The sequence below is a fragment of the Hevea brasiliensis genome, chromosome 9, assembly GCF_030052815.1.
Source record: "Hevea brasiliensis isolate MT/VB/25A 57/8 chromosome 9, ASM3005281v1, whole genome shotgun sequence".
Classification (NCBI taxonomy): Eukaryota; Viridiplantae; Streptophyta; class Magnoliopsida; order Malpighiales; family Euphorbiaceae; genus Hevea; species Hevea brasiliensis.
This window is the reverse complement of record NC_079501.1, coordinates 14332-35336: the sequence shown is the minus strand read 5'-3', so window position 1 is coordinate 35336 and position 21005 is coordinate 14332. Positions and strand designations below refer to the sequence as shown.

The window sequence follows — 21005 nt, the reverse complement described above, 5'->3', positions numbered from 1 at the left end:
GCAGTCAGTTGGAAGAGTTCCAAACCGAGCACGACTGCAAATTCCACTACCAAGGCTGAGTATATTGTTGCATTAGATGCTGCAAAAGAAGTTGTTTGGATATAAGGAACCCCGGTCTCACTAGAAATCCAAACACATAGAAAGCGCTACCACATTATCAGAGAGATAGTTGGGCAAGGCGATATAGCCATGTAGAAAATAGTATCAGCTGAAAAATCTAGCTGATCCATTCACTAAGCCTTTGTCACAAGCTCAGTTAGGCCGACATCTTGAGAAGATGGGTTTAAGGTATTGTAATGAATGACTCTAGTGCTAGTGGGAGATTGTTAGTAGTATGCCCTAGAGCATATCATTTAGTATGTATCTTGTACATCTTTTATTAATAAAAGGTATTTTGACTTTTTCATTTACATAATATATTTATGTATAATAGAAAAGGTCCATTGCTATTTTGTTAAAAATTCTATTCTTAAGTTATTAAGAATATGAGTGACGGTATTTCTAACACAAAGTGTCATAAATTGGTTCACAATCGACGATACTTCACAATAAGGACATGACTTATCCAGAAAGATTGTAATCATGTTTGTTTCCAAGTTATTTATATGATATGTAAATAAGATGGAATGGTGAGTCTCATGCCATATAACAAATATGATAGGCACTTATATTTGATAAGTAGGTCGAACCAGTGACATTTATGACAAGCACACGAAGTTTATTCTTGTCAATACATTGTCATAAATGTCACTGGTTCGACCTACTTATCAAATATAAGTGCCTATCATATTTGTTATATGGCATGAGACTCACCATTCCATCTTATTTACATATCATATAAATAACTTGGAAACAAACATGATTACAATCTTTCTGGATAAGTCATGTCCTTATTGTGAAGTATCGTCGATTGTGAACCAATTTATGACACTTTGTGTTAGAAATACCGTCACTCATATTCTTAATAACTTAAGAATAGAATTTTTAACAAAATAGCAATGGACCTTTTCTATTATACATAAATATATTATGTAAATGAAAAAGTCAAAATACCTTTTATTAATAAAAGATGTACAAGATATATACTAAATGATATACTCTTGAACATACTATTAACATAAAATACAAATAAACTTTGTTTCCAGTTCGATTGATTGTAGTGAGGGATTGGCGTAATAAAGGTATTGATGCAACAGCTAGCCACCAAATAAAAAGAATCAATAGGCAGATGGGAGGAGGTTGGCCAGACTTTCTGCAGCTTTTAGCAGGATGACAGGTTATTACTTATTAGACATAAATTCACACACTAGTGAGAGTTTGTAAAGGTTGACACGTTGCAATTGGTTGTTGGAAGTTTATATAAACCCCATGTAGTGATTCATGCTCCGAGATCGACAAACACATTAACCTTGGAAAAGAAAAGAACTGCCAAAATATGGCTACTACGCCAGGCATCCTCACCGACTGGCCTTGGAAAAATCTTGGGAGTTTTAAGGTATTCTGCTTACTCTCTCTCTCTCTCTCTATATATATATATATAAACTCACGCTAGTTTTAGTTATACACTGAATCTTTTTTTTTATCTGAATACACTGAATCCGACTACATAATTTTTAAAGTTAATATATATGTTTGGTTTTGGATTTTGATTGCAATAAGCACATGATTTTGGCACCGTGGGCAATTCATAGCACCTATTCATTCATGGTGAAAGAAAAAAGTGAAAGAGACCTTGGTTACTTTCTCATATTCCCATTTCTGCTGCTGCGGATGCTTCACAATCAGATTTGGATTTCATTTTCTCGTTACAGAACGGCCAAAGGCAACAATAGGATCGTTGACAAGGGCATTGAGTTCGAACAAGTTGACAGAGAGAGCAACTGGTAGCTATATATATATATATATTCATAAGTGTCCGTATATTATTATTATTTTGGTACAATTATTATTATTATTATTATTATTATTATTATTATTATTATTGTTATTATTGTATAAAATTTTATGTTATGTGTATAATAAATTAATATTATTAACTGATACAGGGATGACCAGATTGTCTTCAACGGACTAATATTTTACGTAGTTTACACCATCACTTCTTTGGGTTCTCACTTTCCCTTTTGGAGAACGGATGGTGTCATTATAACTATGCTGCTTCATGCGGGCCCTGTGGAGTTCCTCTATTATTGGCTACACAGATTACTTCATCACCATTACTTATACAATAGATACCATTCGCATCACCATTCCTCCATTGCCACAGAGCCTATCACCTGTAATACATAATTATTTATTTCTTCTATTTAATTTCTTTTAAATATAAATAAGAGATTGAAATTATATATTCGTATCTGACATATATATGCAGCTGTGATTCATCCATTTGCGGAACACATCGCATATTTTACGCTGTTTGCAATCCCACTCACTACAACGCTAGTCACCCGCACTGCCTCTATTGTCTCCTTCGCTGGCTACGTCACTTACATCGACTTGATGAACAACATGGGTCACTGCAACTTTGAGTTCATTCCCAAGACCCTCTTCTCCATCTTTCCCCCTCTCAAGTTTATTATGTATACTCCTTCGTACGTCTTTCTTCCCATTATTAATTAGTTAATTAGTACTCAATTAGCTCTCTTATTTTTATATAATCATTCTATATGTAATGATTTTTTAATGATACTATGACTATTAATAGAAAAATTTTCCCTATTAATGCTAAAGAGTGCCACAATTTTCTAATTTAAAAAGGAAATTGCATAGATCCTTAACTAACTGAAGTTAACGAATAGATCCTTTATTTGTCATTGGAATTTGAGTGCCCAAACCTTGTGTACTTTGAACTATTGATTGCTGCGATATTGAACAGTTAACCATTGCTTGCAACACCTAGCCTGAGAGCCCCCCAATTCTAAATATATTAAACCTATAATTAAAGAGTAGAAAAGTTGTGCAAATTTTGTTTGATTTAAAATGTAGAAGATTAATTATGTATTCCTTCATAATTATTAATTAAGAATAATTTGCATGATAGATTTCACTCGTTGCATCATACTCAGTTCCGGACCAATTACTCGCTTTTCATGCCCTTATATGACTACATTTACGATACCGTGGACAAATGTTCCGATACGCTATATGAAGCTTCGCTTAGAAGACAGGAAGACTCACCGGAGGTTGTACATCTTATGCATCTGACGACGCCCGAGTCTATCTACTACCTGCCGTTCGGATTTGCCTCCTTGGCCTCCAAACCTTACACTTGTAACTGGTATCTATGGTTTTTGTGTCCCGTAACAATACTTTGGTCAGTCATCATGTCTTCGATCTACGGACACACATTTATTTCCGAGAGAAACACTTTCAACACTCTCAAATCGCAATCTTGGGTAGTACCGAGATACAGAATTCAAGTAAGATGCAAAATTTATTGCTTTCTTGGTTTGGTTTGGTTAGTTTCAATGTTTCAATGGCTTTCTCATTTGCTTCACTTTTGATAGTACTTGTTCCAAAGGCAAAGAGAAGCTATCAATGGCTTGATTGAAGAAGCCATAATAGAGGCAGACAAGAGAGGAGTTAAGGTGCTAACTCTTGGACTTCTGAATCAGGCAAGTTGATTTATTATTGTACTCTCTTTTTAAACAAGAGGAAAGTCCTCCATATCAGAATAATTAAAGTAGCCTCTCATAGGGTGAGGAGCTCAACAGAAATGGTGAGATATATCTCCAAAAGAATACCTGGCTCAAAATTAAAGTGGTGGATGGGAGCAGCCTAACAGTGGCTGTGGTGCTAAACAGTATACCCCAAGGGACAACACAAGTGCTTCTTAGAGGCAACCTCACCAAAGTTGCTTATGCTGTTGCCTTTGCTCTATGCCAAAGGGGAATTCAGGTACCGTGTGTCTCTATAAATTTTTATTTTATTTTCGGCAGCCTTTTGTTGCTGGGTGCCAATAATAATAGAACCATTAATGGGCCTCGGTAACCAGGGCGGCCACAACATTTGGGGCTTGTACTCTCATGGCTACTTATTAAGTGGAAAAAAATTGTATGTACGTATCATCAGGTAGCAACAATGAGCAAGCATGAGTGCGAGAAGCTTAGGCAGAGGGTAAATATCTCGCAAAGTAACTTGGTCGTCCATCCAACGACATTCGTTCCCAAGGTAAATTTGATGGATTCATGCATAGTCATAGACCATAAAGGTTAAACATAATAAACTTTAGGAGGAAAGAAAGAAGCAATATATATATACTCTTGTCAAATAAATATTGAGATGATGAGAAACTGCAGGTATGGTTAGTGGGAGATGAATTGGGCAGAGAAGAGCAGATGAAAGCAGCCAAAGGAACACTATTCATTCCCTTTTCACAGTTTCCTCCCAAGAAATGGCGAATAGATTGCGTGTATTACAGCACGCCAGCTATGATAATTCCTAAAGCTTTTGAGAATTTGCATTCTTGTGAGGTTAGTATGTTATTCAATTAGCTTAATTAATTAATGACTTCATTTGCCAAAAAAGGGTAATCCAATTTGATTATATGTAACAGAATTGGCTGCCAAGAAGAGTGATGAGTGCTTGGCGTGTAGCGGGAATACTGCATGCCCTGGAAGGGTGGAATGTGCACGAGTGTGGCGACCAAATCTTCAATGTTGAGAAAGCTTGGGAAGCTAGTCTTCGACATGGCTTCAGTCCTTACACCATCACTTCATCCTAAGCCTTATCTTCTACATATATATAAATATATATATATATATATCCAATAATTCACTATATTCAAATGCTTAAGTAACTATAATATTTTTCATAAAAAAGCTTACTAGTAATTATAACGTAGCCGAATGAATAAAAGGTTTGTAGTCATTTGTGCTTCCTTACCGTCCAAGTAGCGCTGTGGGTGACACCTTTTGTGTGTTCTATATCTTCAGCAGTCACCAGCTAGCTAGTGGTAATTCTTGGAATGCAAATATGAAATGATCACTTTAAGTGAATTTCTTTTCTTTTGTAAATTGTGTGGTTTTAAATTGTTTTGAAGCTTTTATGCAAGAATACATTCAAAATTAAAGTGCATATAATTGATGGTTTGGAATTTACAAAATTATCTAATTAATAATTAAAGTACACATTTAATTATTTGTAATTAGTCTAGCCATAGAGAAATTTTAGAATATCATCCTACGCAATACATGTACAAAACTGTTGTATAACGTTTTTGTCATAACTAGATTTATGATGCATCATTGCACCTATTAATATCAATTAAATATACTTATTTTATTGCTAATTTTGCATTGAGAATAAGAAATTGTTGACCCCGTGTAGCTCAAAATGAGCATTGATTTTGATGATAACAAAACTCAAATAGAATCTATCTAACCCAACTTTAAAGTGATGTGTAGATTATTTCTCTTATTTATAAAGAATCTTTGAAGTTGCATCTAAGGAGGAAGAATACTCAAAGGCATCTCAAGACAAATTCAAGATGAGAAAGAATAAGATTATGTAAATCAAGACTCAAAGTAAATGTATGAAAGTCATAGAGTTAGAAATTGAGTCTTAAGACTTGTGTAAAAAGAATAGATGAAAGTTTAGTCAAATGGAGCTCAAAATTAAATTTTTTGTTTTAATTATTTTATAAAATTTTCTCTCATCATGACCTTGGATATTACTATTGGAGTATATATATATTTTTTAAGGTCTAAAATCTTTTTTTTTTGAGATTACAATTTGAAACAGGTATCTGGTAAATTAGTTTGCTAACCTGTTTGCTAAAATATTAGTTTGCTAATATGTTTGCTAAAACATTAGTTTACTAACTAGTTTACTACTGTTGCCAAAATTTCATTAGTTTGCTAAATGATCAGAGTTGCTTAACTTCGCACGAAAAGACAAAATAACGGCTATTTTGCCTAAAACAGAGTGTATAACATTTCAAAAAGGTTTCAAACGGTTTTAAATGATTTGGGACTATAAATACACTTTCTTTACTTCATTTTACATTTAATGAAAGCTTACATTTGCACTCCAATCTCGATTTTTCATTTATTGCTTTCATTCAAGAGCTTTAAAGTCTTTGAGTTATCATTGGCAAATCAACTCATCTCTTCTTTGTAGTTTGATTTGTATTGAGTAAGAGTGAGTGCTAAAACATTAAATTGCATTTGAGAGAGGTTGTACAAGCACCTATTGAAGCTTGAGAGTGTAAGTGCTTGAGAGTGTAAGTGCTTGAGATAGCACTTGTCAAGGGTTCAAGCTACCTTGGTAAAAGCTTAGTGTTGAAAAAGTTGTAAAGGGCTTTTCGTCTCTTGCCTTTAAAAGAGCAAATAGTGAAGAGAAGACTCAAAGAGGGTTCTTTGAGAGAGTGGATGTAGGCTAGTTAAGCCGAACTACTATAAAAATCATTGTGTTTGATCTCTCTAACCTTAATCTCTTTACTTTTGTGTAATTTAATTTCTATGCATGATATTGAGTGTTAATGAATAGATTGAGTTGATATACATGAGGATATATTGAGTAGGTTGAGAAATTGGTTAAAAATCTTGTGATGCATGTTATGACAAAAATTGTTATAAATATTGATTGAAATTTGAACTGAAATTTAGGGACATATTATTGAAACATATATCACTTTCACAATATATATAAAAGAGCACCTAGTTGAACAAAGCCACAATTTTTCAGTAGGCTACAAGCAAGGGTCGAAAAATTGTAAAGTCCAATTTACCCCCCTCTTGGACTATTTTGGGATAACAAATTGATATCAGAGCTTGTCTCTCTTGCTTAGGGTGTTACAACCTTGGAGTGATCCATAATGGCTGGTTCATCTAGCAACACTACCGGTATACCCACACCACTAGCTGAAGGCTACTCAATTACAAGACCACTACTCTTCAATGGCACTAATTATTCATTTTGGAAAGTAAGAATGAGAAATTTCATATAATCTGTAGATATTGATGCATGGAGAATTATTAAAAATGGTCTACATGTTCCTCAAAAGAATGGTTAAGGAACTACAAAATTACCGAAACATGAAGATGAATATGATGACAATGATTGAAAGAAAATTTCTATAAATGCTAAAGCAATTAATATTTTGCACTGCTCACTTGACCTTAATGAATACAATCATGTTTCAGGATGTCAATCTGCTAAGGAAATTTGGGAAAAGCTTAAAGTAACTTATGAAGGAACGGATGTCGTCAAGGAATCCAAAGCAAACCTCCTTATCCGAGATTATGAGTTATTTGAAATGAAGCCAGGAGAATCAATTGCGGATATGAGTACAAGGTTTACCGATCTTGTCAATCTTCTCAAAGCACTTGGTAAAAGATTTGAGGAAGCTAAACTTGTGAAGAAAATTCTTAGATCACTTCCAAAATCTTGGGAAGCAAAGACTACAGTTATCCAAGATACCAAGGATTTTAAAACTTTCACCTATGATGAACTCATTGGATCTCTCATTGCACATGAGATGGTATATAAGAAAGATGAAGTTGAAAATGAGCAAAAGAAGAAGAAAAGCATTCTCTTAAGTCAAATAAGGATGAAGATAAGAAGAAAGGAGTTGCATTCAAAGTTGACTCAAGTGACAACTCAAGTGCTTCAAGTGATGATGATGATGAAATGGCTATGCTTGCAAGAAAATTCAAAAGAGCTTTCAAGAAGGGAGGAAGTAAATACAAGAAATTATTGAAAAAATATACTCCCAAGGATAAACATTTTAAGGATTCAAAGAAGAAGTTGTATGTTATGAGTGTCATAAACCTGGACATATCAAGCCCAAATGTCCATTACTCAAAAAGAAAAAAGGAAAAGAAGACAGGAGCAAGAAAGCTATGAAAATAGTATGGAGCAACAGTGAAGAATCTTCAAATGATGAATCAAGTGACAAAGAGACTGCTCACCTTTGTATGATGGCATTTGAAGAGAAAGTCGAGAGTTCACAAAAGGAAGAAGAAAGTGACAATGAGGTAAACTCTTATGAACCTCCTAATGCAGAAGAACTTGAACTTGCATTTGCTAAAGTATATGATGAGTATAGAAATTACAAGAGAAAGTGCACTAAAATGAATTTAGAAATTGAATCATTGAGATCACAAAAAATTGCCATGTCCAATGTGTATAAAGAAAATGAATTTTATAAAGGACAAATTGCTTTGTTTAAAGAACTAGATTTAGAGTTGAAAATCTCAAAAGAAACTTGTGAAATGCTCATTGAGAAAAATAAAGTTCTTGAAGCTAAAGTAGAATCTTTGACAAATGATTTGGCAAAATTTACAAAAGGAAAAGAAACTCTAGATGTACTTCTTGGAAACCAAAGAATTTCAAATGAAAAATATGGAATTGGTTTTGATGGTTTCATGAACTATGGTAAATATAAGAATCATTTCATTAAAGCATCTACATCCTCCTTGCCTAATGTCACATGTTATTATTGCAATAAAAGAGGTCATATGATTAGTTCTTGTGCACTTAGGAAGGGTCTTCTTAAGGTAAAGAAGGTATGGGTACCAAAGGGAACCTTACCTAAGATCACTAACCCTCAAGGACCCAAAGTTGCTTGGGTACCTAAAGCTCAATGATTAAATTTTAGGTTTGTTTCAAAGGGATGAAGGAAAGTGAAAAATGGTATATAGATAGTGGTTGTTCAAAGCACATGACCGGTGAAAAGGACAAGTTTTCAAAAATCACAATGGAAGATGGAGGACATGTGAAATTTGGAGATAAAGGGAAAGGAAAAATAATTGGAAATGGCACAATTGGAACCAAACCTTGCATTGAAGATTTGTCGCTTGTTAAAGGTTTGAAATATAACTTGCTAAGTACAAGCCAACTTTGTGATAAAGGTTTTGAGGTAAAGTTCACTTCTTCTCTTTGTACAATCAATAACTTAGATAATGACACATTGTTCATTGCCAATAGATCTAATAATGTTTACTTGCTTGACATGAATAATATTGAAACTAATCATGGTACATGTCTAGTATCTTTTGATAACTCTAGTTATTTGTGGCATAGAAGACTAGGTCATGCAAGCATGTATACACTCTCAAAATTGTCTAAGAAAGAACTTGTTAATGGTCTTCCTAAGATTAATTATGAAAATGAATTTCAATGTAGGGCATGTGCACTAAGAAAGCATACTAAAGCATCTTTTAAATCTAAAAATATTATGTCTATCACTAGGCCATTAGAATTGCTTCATCTTGATTTATTTGGACTTGTATCTCCTACTAGTCTTGGTGGAAAGACATATGCTTTAGTTATTGTTGATGATTATTCAAGATATACATGGACATTCTTCCTTGCTTACAAAGATGAGACTTTTGAGAAATTCACCTCTTTTAGTAAAATGGTTCAAAATGAAAAAGGTTTTTGCATTACATCTATAAGAAGTGATCATGGAACTGAATTTGAAAATCATTTATTTGAGAGATATTGTGATAAACATGGAATCAACCATAATTTTTCAGCTCCTAGAACACCATAACAAAATGGGGTTGTAGAAAGGAAAAATAGGACTTTGTAAGAAATGACTAGAACCATGTTGAATGAAAATAATTTGCCAAAGTATTTTTGGGCTGAAGCTATTAATACTTCTTGCTATGTGTTGAATAGAATTTTGATTAGACCAATTTTGAAAAAAGACCCCCTATGAGCTGTGGAAAGGAAAAAAACCAAATATCTCATATTTCAAGGCATTTGGTTGTAAGTGCTATATTTTAAATAACAAGAAGGATAACTTAAAGAAATTTGATGCTAAATCCGATGAAGGAATCTTTCTTGGGTATTCAACAAAGAGTAAAGCCTCTAGGGTGTTTAATAGAAGAACGTTAGTTATTGAGGAAACTATTCATGTTTTGTTTGATGAGACTAACCCTTCTATTAGAAGGAAAAATGTTTGTGAGGATAATAATGAGCAGGTGTTTGGGAAAGAAAATATAATATCAAGTCAAGAAATGGAACAAATTGATGACAAAGATGAAGAAACTCAAGGAGATACCACAATAGATGTCCATAATGCCAATAATGATCAAATCAGTGAAGAAATGCCAAATTTGGAATAATTACAAGTGAATGAGCCCCAACATGAAGATTTACCTAAAGAATGGAGATTCCATAGAAATCATCCCCAAGAAGACATCATTGATGATCCATCTCAAAGGATGATGACTAGAGCACAATTGAGAAGATATTTTGGTAATGTTGCCTTTGTTTCAAAAATTGAACCTAAATGTTTTGAAGAAGCTCAAAATGATGAAAGTTGGATTCTTGCCATGCAAGAAGAACTAAATCAATTTGAGAGAAATAAAGTTTGGAATTTGGTGCCTAAACCAAAAGATCATTCAATTATTGGTACTAAATGGGTTTTTAGAAACAAAATGGATGCAAAAGGCAATGTTGTTAGAAATAAAGCTAGACTAGTGGCTCAAGGCTACAACCAAGAGGAAGGGATTGATTTTGATGAAACCTTTGCTCTAGTTGCTAGAATTGAAGCTATTAGAATGTTGTGTGCCTTTGCATGTTACAAGGATTTTATGCTTTATCAAATGAATGTCAAGAGTGCATTTTTAAATGGGTATATTGATGAGGAGGTGTATGTTGCACAACCTCCCGGCTTTGAAAATCATGAGCATCCAAATCATGTTTATAAGCTTACTAAAGCTTTATATGGTTTAAAACAAGCTCCTAGAGCATGGTATGAAAGGCTTAGTAAATTCCTTTTACAAAATGATTTCCAAAGAGGCAAAGTGGACAAAACACTTTTTGTTAAGAAGCATCATAATGATATGCTCATTGTGCAAATTTATGTTGATGATATAATTTTTGGTGCTACTAAAGAATCTCTTTGCAAGAAATTTTCTAAGATTATGCAGAATGAATTTGAGATGAGCATAATGGGGGAGCTCAAATGAAAGAAGGCATCTTCATAAATCAATCAAAGTACATCAAGGATATGTTGAAGAAATTTAAAATGGAAGATTTGAAGAGCATGGGCACTCCTATGAGTTCAACAATTAAAATGGACAATGATGAAAAAGGTAAAGAAGTAGATACAAAGCTTTATAGAGGTATGATTGGCTCTCTTTTGTACCTTACCGAATCTAGACCAGACATACACTTTAGTGTTTGCTTGTGTGCAAGATTTCAATCATGTCCAAAAGAATCCCATCTAAGTGCAGTTAAAAGAATATTCAAATACCTCATTGGCATGCACTCAATTTGTTTATGGTATCCAAAATATGAATCATTTAATCTTGTTGGTTATAGTGATTCCGATTTTGCTGGAAGTAGATTGGATAGAAAAAGTACTTCAGGTGCTTGTCAATTTCTTGGCCTTGCATTAGTTTCTTGGCACAGTAAGAAACAAACTTCAGTAGCTCTATCTACAGTTGAGGCAGAATATATAGCTGCTGGTAGTTGTGCTGCCCAAATTTTATGGATGAAACAACAATTAGAAGATTTTGGTTTAAAATATAATCTTGTTCCAATTGGTGTGACAACACAAGTGCCATAAACTTGATCAAAAATCCAGTCCAACATTCAAGAACAAAACATATTGAGCTCAGACATCATTTTATTAGAGATCATGTTCAAAATGGAGATATCAAAATAGAATTTGTTGCCTCTGAAAATCAAATTGCTGATATTTTTACAAAACCAATTAATGAGGAAACCTTTTGTAAAATTAGAAGGGAAATTGGCATGAGTGAACCACTTGCTTGAAATTTAATTCATAGTGATTTAATATATCTGCATATTATCCAATGTGTGAGTAATTTGCTGTGATATAAATTTGCTGAGAAAACTCTAAAGAACATTAGCTAACTTATTTGTGTACTAGAGAAATTAGTTTACTAAGTTTTATGCTAATGTTGCTTGACTAAAATTAGTTTGTTGTATCGTGTACTGTTCAAATTTCAAACCAAAAAGTGATTGTGCTTGAAATTCTCTATGCGTCAAACAATGCACTTACCTATTCACATCCTCCTTGCTGTGTCAGATATATAGATATATATACATGCATATAGAGATAGATAGACATATTTGAAATAAAAAATAAAATTCAGATAAGGTACACTAGAAGAGAAAAGCGTGAGACTCAAAAAACATTAACCACTGCTACACGAAACCGTCACCCATCAATTTTTTTTTTACCCGACTCTCTCTCCTCTGCATTGGTTTACGACATTACTCTTCCAAATTTTCTTGCCATTAACTCTAACCCATTTTCATCAGAATGCCTATCTTACTCTCCAATCATCAATTAAATCTCTCATCTCTCTTTCATTTCTCACTGCACCAGAAGCCATTTTAAAATTCCCCATTCTTCATCGTTTTTCTTTCCCCATCAATAGCGCACCAAACGAAAAACTTCTGCTACTGCTGCTTCGTCGTCCTCGCCGTCATCTGAAGAACTCCCTGTTGCCGCATTAAGGAAGAAATTGAAGGAAAAGAAGAAAACACCAGAAGCTGAATCGCCTAGTGTATCCTCCGACCCATCTAAGGTAGTTGAACCTACTGTAATGGCACCAGAAAAGCAAAAGGGGAGAAAAATGCACGGAATTGATACTCAACACAAAAAGGGTGCTGCAAAATCTTTGGGTTCTGTTGACAAAGCACTGCTTGATTGTAAGTTCATCAAATGGGATTATTTTGATCAGGTAAATTTTCAATTCAAAGAACTCTTTGAATTTCAAGAATGGATGAACGTTTGTGAATGCACTAATGCTTATTATCCTAGATTGGTTTAAGAATTCTATAGAACTCTAAAAATAGTTGATGAAGAAGACAAATTTGAAGTCCCCTTGAATGATAATGCGTATGTCATTTCTGTTGAGTTGATTGCTAAGGCTTTAAAATTGTCTAATGATGGAAATAAAATCTCTACTCATAGAGATGTTGCTAGAGTTCCAAGCTTTAACTTGGCTGAGTTTGAAAATGAAATCTTTCCTGCCAACACTGTCACTTGTCGCAAGGGGTTTTGCGGTCGCCTGAACGAACCCTCACCGAAGTGGGAAAGAGTGAAGAGTCGCCACTTTAATTTTGAGGGAAATTAAAGAAAACCATTTGCGAAAATAAATTAAAATGAAACCACTTCAAAAACAGAGATTCTAGGTTCGGGGTCCGTAAACGGGTGGGGAAGGTGTTAGGCACCCCACCTCGTCCCTCAATGAGGGTAAGCAGATTTAACTTCAAGCCCTTTATAAACTAGAATTGATAGTTAGGAGGTTCGAACAGAGATGTTAATCCTCTTGGTAAAAGGGAATATTTGATTTTTCACCAATTCGGGTTACCCAGATACATAAATAAATGGGTCGACCCTCAGTGAGTTATTGTTGCATATCGGTTTTGTTTAAGGGGTCATTTTGCATATTTGTTAGAATTCAATTTGAGAATCAGATAAGAACTCTCCTCCAATCTCCTTTAGATTAGAATTTTGGATTGAGAATCAGATAAGAACTCTCCTCCGATCTCTTTTAAGTATTTGTTAGAATTTTGGATTGAGAATCGGATAAGAACTCTCCTCCGATCTCTTTTGAGTATTTGTTAAAATTTTGGATTGAGAATCGGATAAGAACTCTCTTCCGATCTCTATTAAATATTCATTAAAATTTTAGGCTTGAGGATCGGATAAGAACTCTCCTCTGATCTCTATTCATTAAAATTTTAGGATTGAGAATCGGATAAGAACTCTCCTCCGATCTCTATTCATTAAAATTTTAGGATTGAGAATCGGATAAGAACTCTCCTCCGATCTCTTTTAAATATTCGTTGAAAATTTTAGGTGAGAATCGGATAAGAACTCTCTTCCGATCTCTTTTGAGTATTAGGAGTCGGATAAGGACTTTTCCGACCTCTCGAAATGGATTACAAATACACACCACGAGAGCCTAAAACTAAGGGTTCTGACATTCGAAGATGCCGGGGATCGGAATAAGACTTCCTTTAACTCCTTGGTACCTTGTGACTGGACAGGGGATACCAAACTGAATTTTACCGACCTCCTATGTGGTCGCCTAGCCGGTACCTTTTGATACCCGATCTGTTCTATTTATTTATCTGAGATTTGGTTTTTATTCCGCCTTATGGCGTCTTACCCGATCGTCTTCTGTGTTAGCCTGATGATTCAAATTTACTATTTTCCTGACTTATTATTCAGACCTTTCATTTTTAAAGAAACGTTTTAGATACGGTTACCTACATTTTATCCAACTAGAACTCTTGCATTTAGAAGTAACGAAGATTGACAAAAAGAATAGACTGATTAACAAAAAGGTAAACTTGGGAATAACCTTCTACCCGTTTTTAATGTAATATAAACTTGGTGAAAATTACAAACACAAAAATAAAGGAAATACGTAAAGTAAAAACAACCACTTGATAAAGCAGCGATATAAGCACTCACCTGTAGGAAGCCGAATCTATTAAACTAACTACGGGATCACAAATCGTAATAGGGCTGCGGACTGATAATCTGAAGACTAAGGTTCGCCTTGAAATGAAGGATACCTTGCTAAAAGGTAGTCCAATCAAAATTATAACCGAATTTGAATGAAGTTGAGCTTGGACAACGGGAGTGGAAATAAAGATAACGAAGACAGAAAGTGAGAGTGTCACAGGATAATGAACAAACTGAAAATAGAGAGTTTTAGTATTCAAAAATCCCTTTGCGAGAAAATACTTCAGAAAACTGGTTTCAAAAGTTTTTCTTATGAAAGCTCAAAAATAACAGAGTGACGAGCTGAATTAAGTTTCAGAGTCCTTCCGCTATATTCACTATTTTTCGTCCATCCCTTGAACAGTTTTCATACAGGTATTTATAGGGATTGGATGCTTTCCATGAAGGGTCAGGATTCATTGTGAGGGAGATGGAAGGTCGGGATTTTAAAGGACATGATCTGAGGCTCAGGAATTAAAGAAAATTAGAACGAACCGCTGAGATTCCTTTCAGAATATTTGTCCTTTCTCTATTCTGATCTGACGACCCAAAATTTTCTTATCAAGGACGATCTGAGGGCTAGGAGTGAAAGGCGCTAGTCTTGTCGTCTTCTTCTTCGATCTAAGGGCTCCGGGCTCGTCTTTACAAGTAAGATCAACGGTGGAGATTGGGATGTACAGCGTTGTCATGACATACTCTGGCACCTGTCAGTAATGTGAGCGATTCTGAGGCGTGCAGTTGAGATCTCGTCTGCAACGCTTTAACTACCTCGGCTCTGATCATGACGACAGTTAGTTGGAGTTGTCTTACCCCTTTTGTCTTCCGACCTCCCCTTTATTCTGATCTTTCTAACACGATCTTTTTCTGATCTTTCATGCCAGTTTCCCTTCTTCCGATCTCTATCACTCCGATCTTCCCTTTTATCGGGTTCGGTTCAGTCAAAGCATTTATTTCCCTCAATTCTCGAGGTGTTCGCTTCGTTTTCTGCTTAGCAATAAATGCTCGGACCTCCTCTATATATACCTTCAACAGCGAAACCTTCTGCATTTGATTTTCTCCCCTTTTCTCCTCATTTTCCTGTTCTAGCTGCTCTGGCGACAATCCCGGACATGATAACCGCTTTTGATCTTTTTTCGGTTGCCCTCTTTGTTCCTTGCCTGAAAATTTACGATCCTGGTGAACGGGAGATTATGATAACCTCATTTGATGACCGTGAGAGAACCGGACTAATTTACCAACCTGGATCGAGGACCTTGATCTCATTGATCTCGAATCGTTCGACCGATACAAATGGCGAACTGATTTCGGGCGAGGAGACTGCTAACATTCCCCTTAACACTGGTGACTGCTCCTTGGCGTTCATCTGGCCCCTCACCACACTGGGTGTTCCGACAGCGGCTTGGTTTTGAGCGGTAACTTTGATGACGATCTCTCTCATTCTCATGAGAGTCATAGTCTCCCCATCTAAGCTGTAAATCTATCCGATGTCAATAGTCAGTCTCCTGGTCAAACACATCTTTTGACTCAGCCACGAGACTAGGCTTTGACATAGGCCTTTTAGATAGGATGTTCCACCGATCTCTAAAGATCGCCCTTATGATGTAATCAGACCTTTAATGTAATCCGATCTCTAGAGATCGCCCAAATGATGTAATCAGACCTTTAATGTAATCCGATCTCTAGAGATCGCCCAAATGATGTAATCCGACCTTTTGAAAATAAAATTTTATTTTGTCAATTATCATTTTTATTATTATTGCATTGGTTATTTTCCGATCTCTGAAGTATTTACCAGATTCGACTCTTAATTTGGATGACCTTTTCCGATCCGTAATTCAAAATAACTTAATCTGCTGCTCTATAGTTAGCCGATCTCTTTATGGAATCTCCGGAATATTCGTGAAACGTGTCAGAAAAGACTGACAGATCTCGTTAACCGATGAGCCGCTTGGGACATCGTGAGCATTAAATGCTCGGACGGGTATAAATAGGGGAAGGGTTAGCCAGTTGCTCCTTTATGTCATTTTCAGTCTCTCGCGAACAACTTCAAAATTCTCTCATTTTCTCAAGCTTTTTCGACACCGATCAGACTCCGGTAAGGGTTTTGATCTTCCTTTTAGTTTAAATTTTCTATTTCCTTTGAAAATGAGCGGCGCCGAGGGTCAGAGAGCGGCAAGCCCCCCTTCCGTTCAGATCTCGTGGTCATCTGATGAAGTGGAGGTGGTCGGACCAAGCGTGCGACCTGAACCTCCTAGAGTCTCTGTTCCAGCTCGGGGGCAAGCAGCACCATCAAGGCATGTACCTTCTTCAGGGAGAGAGAATCTTCCCATGGACGAGCTGCCATCAATCTTGCAAGAAACCGACCTGCAGTCGTTCAGCCAGGAGTACAACATTGAGCCTGATTCATACGAACTTATCCGGTGTCACGGCGATCTTCGGGTCGATCACTTCTTCAAAGAGAACGATATGATTATAGTATACGAAGAGCAACTAAAAGCCGGGCTACGGTTCCCTCTTGACGACTTTTTCAAGGAAGTCTTAAAATTTCACCAAGTGTGCATAGCCCAAGTCCACCCGAACTCGTGGCGGATCCTAGTAGCCTTCAGAGGCCTCTGCTGAGCTAAGGGATTCCGTCCTACAGCTAAGGTATTCGCCGAACTACATAGATTAACTTGTCGAAAGGACGACGAGTATTGGTTCTTCCAGGCGAAGCCGCATTGCGGGCTTTTCACCGATCTGCCCTCCTCCCTAAAGAATTGGAAGAATCGCTTCTTTATTCTAAGGAGCAAAATTCCAAACCGCTTTGAGGGTTTCCCTCGTAGCTGGCTACACCAAGGCCTTTTAATTCCGAAGCGCCTCACCTTGAATAGGGAAGAAGGCCTGATGGTGATGGAGCTGAAAGATCAGGCGGGTAGAGAGAAGTTCTCTTGTTTGGATGCAGTGACTGCCGAACTGCATCACTGGACAATGGAGTTAATCACTGGCAAAGATCGGGGGCTTCAGCTCTCTGACCTCGGCATCGGTATTTTCTTTATCTCAGATCTTTGGACCTTAGCGATCTCACTGACCTCTTCTTTGTGTAGGTATGGCAAGCGGCGAAGCTTCCAAGGAGAGCCGAAAGCGAAAGAGAGAGGTCTCCTGGAAAGTGCGGGAGATGAAGCGATCTGAGCTGCTCTAGACACCCAGGCATGAAGCTGGGGAAATGCAAGGGGGCTCCTCTTAACCTTTGGGGCAGCCGATCCCCGAGGTAGAAGTGATCCGATCTCCTCCTCTCCAAGAAGAGCCACCTCCACCTCCTCCAGTTGCTTCGAGTGCAGAAGGGGGTCCTTCCCAACCTCCTGTAAGGACCCTTTCCCGCAGCGCCCAAGTCTTGATCCACTCGCTGGAGAAGAACTGGACGGTTCGAGAGAACCCGGGTTTCGCTAAGGTTTTGGGGTCCTCCATCTGCGTTCGGGAAGATCGGGATAGGCTGTCTCCGGATAATCTTGATGATATTCTGACCAGATCGATAAGCCTGAACGTAGAGTGCTTGGTGAACCAGCACATTATCCGGGAGAAGGCTCACCGCCTGGGTAAGGAGGTCGAGAAGATGGGTCATGAAGTGGCTTCCCTCCGATCCCAACTCTCATCTGCTCAGAATTACATATCTGAAATTGAGGGGCGGATGAAGTTCTACGAGGATAAGCTGGCCGAGCAAGCTCACGTTCTGGCCGAGCGAACCCATGTTCTTGAAGAAGTTCAAGTGCTCCGGGTCGGTGAAGTTGCTCACCTCACTGAGGAGCTCAAAGCGAAAGAGGAAGAGGCGGTGACAAGGGAGGCCGGCGCTTATGTAAATGCTCACAGGGATCTCTTGGCCGAGCTCAAGAAGCGTTATCCCAAGGAGGACTTCTCCTGGATGGTCTATCTGGCTTCCCAGGACGAAGAGGAAAGCGAGGAGGAGGCTGAGGGTGAGAGAGGGAGCGAACAAAATGTAGATCAGGCTGGGGGTGATCCCCCAGCCGAATGACTTGTACAAATTTTAATATGAAATGAAGTGAAATTCCCCTTTTGTATAGTGAATGGAAGTGATCGGAAAATCTCTAAATTACTTAAGCACTTGATTGTCTGAGCATATTAAAACAGCTAAAAGTGATTATTAATCTAAGTGTAAGAGGTCGGAAAACACAATAAGCATGAGATCGGCAGGGAACCAACGCTAAACGGGACTTGATTAAAATTAGAAATTTGACTTGAACACTTAAGATCGGGATCATCATTAAACCAAGTCGAAACCTTGACTTTATTATTCCCAAACCTTTAAATGAGAGATCGGCAATAAGACTGTTGGTACGAAGGCCTAATGTTGGTTGAATCTTGTTTGACAAGAAAGATCGGAAACATAATTGACTGATCAGGGGACTGGCCATTGGCTTGAGAGATCGGTGAGGCTTTAAATGATATGGGGACTTATTATTGATTCAATTCCTTTTGAGGAGAGATTGGAAATGTGGTTGTCCGGCAAAGAGAGATCGGAAATGTAATTGGCTGGCAAAAGAAGACTTAATGCTGGGGATCGGTTTCGAAATTTATTGATTCTGGGGATCGGCCAAAATATGTTGTCGACATCACTAGTGAAAAGTCCACTAGCACAAAAGCTTTTCAACATATTAAAATTATTCACAGTATAGTGAATTATATTTTTTGTCCTAAGTCTGGCAGCTATGGCTATTTGAGTTACTTGGATATGTGCATCATGTAGCATATTGTTAACAGAGTAAGAATGAATTTAGCATATCTGATTTTCAAGAATATATGTAAAGCTTATGGGATTGGAAAATTGCCTTATGCACATCTCTTGACTACTTTGTTTAAAGAGTTGGATATAAATGTCTCTAAGGAGAGTTCTAGGACAGATTTGATTGTGCTTAGAGAAATTCACTCCGATACTGATGGAAGAAAGAAATGGTTTGAAAAAGGTGGATCATCCTCAGCTAAAGTTGATTCAGATTCTCAAAGTGAGATTATGAGTGAGCTTCAAGGGCTAAGAACTTCTATTAGTGAGCAATTTAGTATAACAAATCAGTCTATTGAACTTCTAAGAAAATTTGTGGATGTTGTTGATTATAAAGTGAGTAATTTGCTTACTCAAAATGAGGAGTTAAAGAAATAGATTGCAGATCTTCAGCAGGCAAGGGAAACTAGTTTCCCAACCAAAGTTGAGACTGATGTACCTGCAAGTGATTCCTCTTCTCCTGCTACTCATGTTTCTGCTCATGGTAATGTTGAGTGTGGAGGTACTGGGCTTGGTGAGTTTACTGCTGCTGTGGAACATGAAAGTAACAGTTTGTTGAACCTGAAGTTGAACCTGCAGCTAAAGCTCCTGTTGAGCATATTAGTGAGCAAGTTGCAGAACCTATAAGTGAGCCAGCTGTTGAGCCTGAGAGTGAACAAATTATGGATCCTGCAGTTGACTCTACACAGCAAAAGGAAGCCTCTCTAAAGGATAAACAAGAGAGTGCTCCATCTCAACCTTCTGCAGCTGCTGCACCTCTAGCCAAGAAAGGTAGAAAAAGATCTAAGTCCACGGAGTCTAATCCATAGCAGACTCTAGCTGCTGCCCTTCAAACCCCATCTGATGAAGATGAGCCACAGGAGCATGAGCATTTAGCTGACCAAGGTTCTCAGCCACCTGCTACTAAACCTTCCAGGAAGAAGATGGTGCTTTCCAAAGCTATTCGAAGGAGCAAAAGATTTAATAATTAGGAAATAATCTGGTTTTTTAGTTTCCTATCTGCATTTTTAGTTTACTAGTATGTTTGCTACCTGTTGACTAATTTTTCAGTTTGCTACTGTTTACCTTACTGCGTTTAAGTTTGGACTAACTTGACTCTTTTTGGATTAATATCTCCTGTTTCCTTTTTAGATGATGACAAAAAGGGGGAGAATAGGATGTATATGTGTTTATACTTTGACAAATGGAAGTACTTTGAAAATGGAAGTATGTTTATGTGCATATTAACATTTTTTTTTTTGCATATTGAGATAATATTGTGAATATCTTATTGTATAGCTGATAAATTTCTTGGAAATTATGTGCATATATTTAGGGGGAGCATTTTCTGCATACTAACTTGCTTGGATTCACATAAACTTACACACACCTTTATTTTTTATTGATGATTCAATTGAGTTTTGTCATCATCAAAAAGGGGGAGATTGTTGACCCCGTGTAGCTCAAAATGAGCATTGATTTTGATGATAACAAAACTCAAATGGAATCTATCTAACCCAACTTTAAAGTGATGTGTAGATTCTTTCTCTTATTTATAAAGAATCTTTGAAGTTGCATCTAAGGAGGAAGAATACTCAAAGGCATCTCAAGACAAATCCAAGATGAGAAAGAACAAGATTATGTAAGCCAACACTCAAAGTAAAGGTATGAAAGTCATAGAGCTAGAAATTGAGTCTTAAGACTTGTATAAAAAGAATAGATGAAAGTTTAGTCAAATGAAGCTCAAAATTAAATTTTTTTCTTTTAATTATTTTATAAAATTTTCTCTCATCATGACCTTGG

General features: G+C 36.8%; 1 protein-coding gene across 3 annotated transcripts; it reads left to right on the top strand.

The window, feature by feature from the left end:
* Positions 1-1314: 1314 nt before the first annotated feature.
* Positions 1315-5015, top strand: LOC110638963 (very-long-chain aldehyde decarbonylase CER1). 3 transcript variants are annotated; one of them, XM_058152249.1, is made up of 10 exons: positions 1315-1495; positions 1812-1883; positions 2046-2278; positions 2372-2591; positions 3041-3419; positions 3507-3614; positions 3697-3897; positions 4072-4170; positions 4299-4472; positions 4556-5015. In XM_058152249.1, exons 3-10 carry the CDS (start codon positions 2152-2154, stop codon positions 4721-4723), a joined length of 1476 nt encoding a protein of 491 aa, XP_058008232.1. In that variant the 5' UTR covers positions 1315-1495; positions 1812-1883; positions 2046-2151; the 3' UTR covers positions 4724-5015. The 3 variants fall into 3 exon arrangements, with proteins under 3 accessions (XP_058008232.1, XP_058008231.1, XP_021645401.2); XM_021789709.2 differs by having other exon boundaries at positions 1340-1495; positions 1660-1883; XM_058152248.1 differs by lacking the exons at positions 4299-4472; positions 4556-5015 and having other exon boundaries at positions 1338-1495; positions 1660-1883; positions 3995-4118.
* The last annotated feature ends 15990 nt before the right edge of the window (positions 5016-21005 follow it).

What these genes read in the sequence shown, in the direction of transcription:
- LOC110638963 (XM_021789709.2), top strand. Translation starts at nt 1,436, where the DNA reads ATGGCTACTACGCCAGGCATCCTCACCGACTGGCCTTGGAAAAATCTT. An exon ending in TACCGAGATACAGAATTCAA is followed by an intron (nt 3,420 to 3,506) that starts GTAAGATGCAAA and finishes CACTTTTGATAG; the next exon opens with TACTTGTTCCAAAGGCAAAG. An exon ending in CAACGACATTCGTTCCCAAG is followed by an intron (nt 4,171 to 4,298) that starts GTAAATTTGATG and finishes GAGAAACTGCAG; the next exon opens with GTATGGTTAGTGGGAGATGA.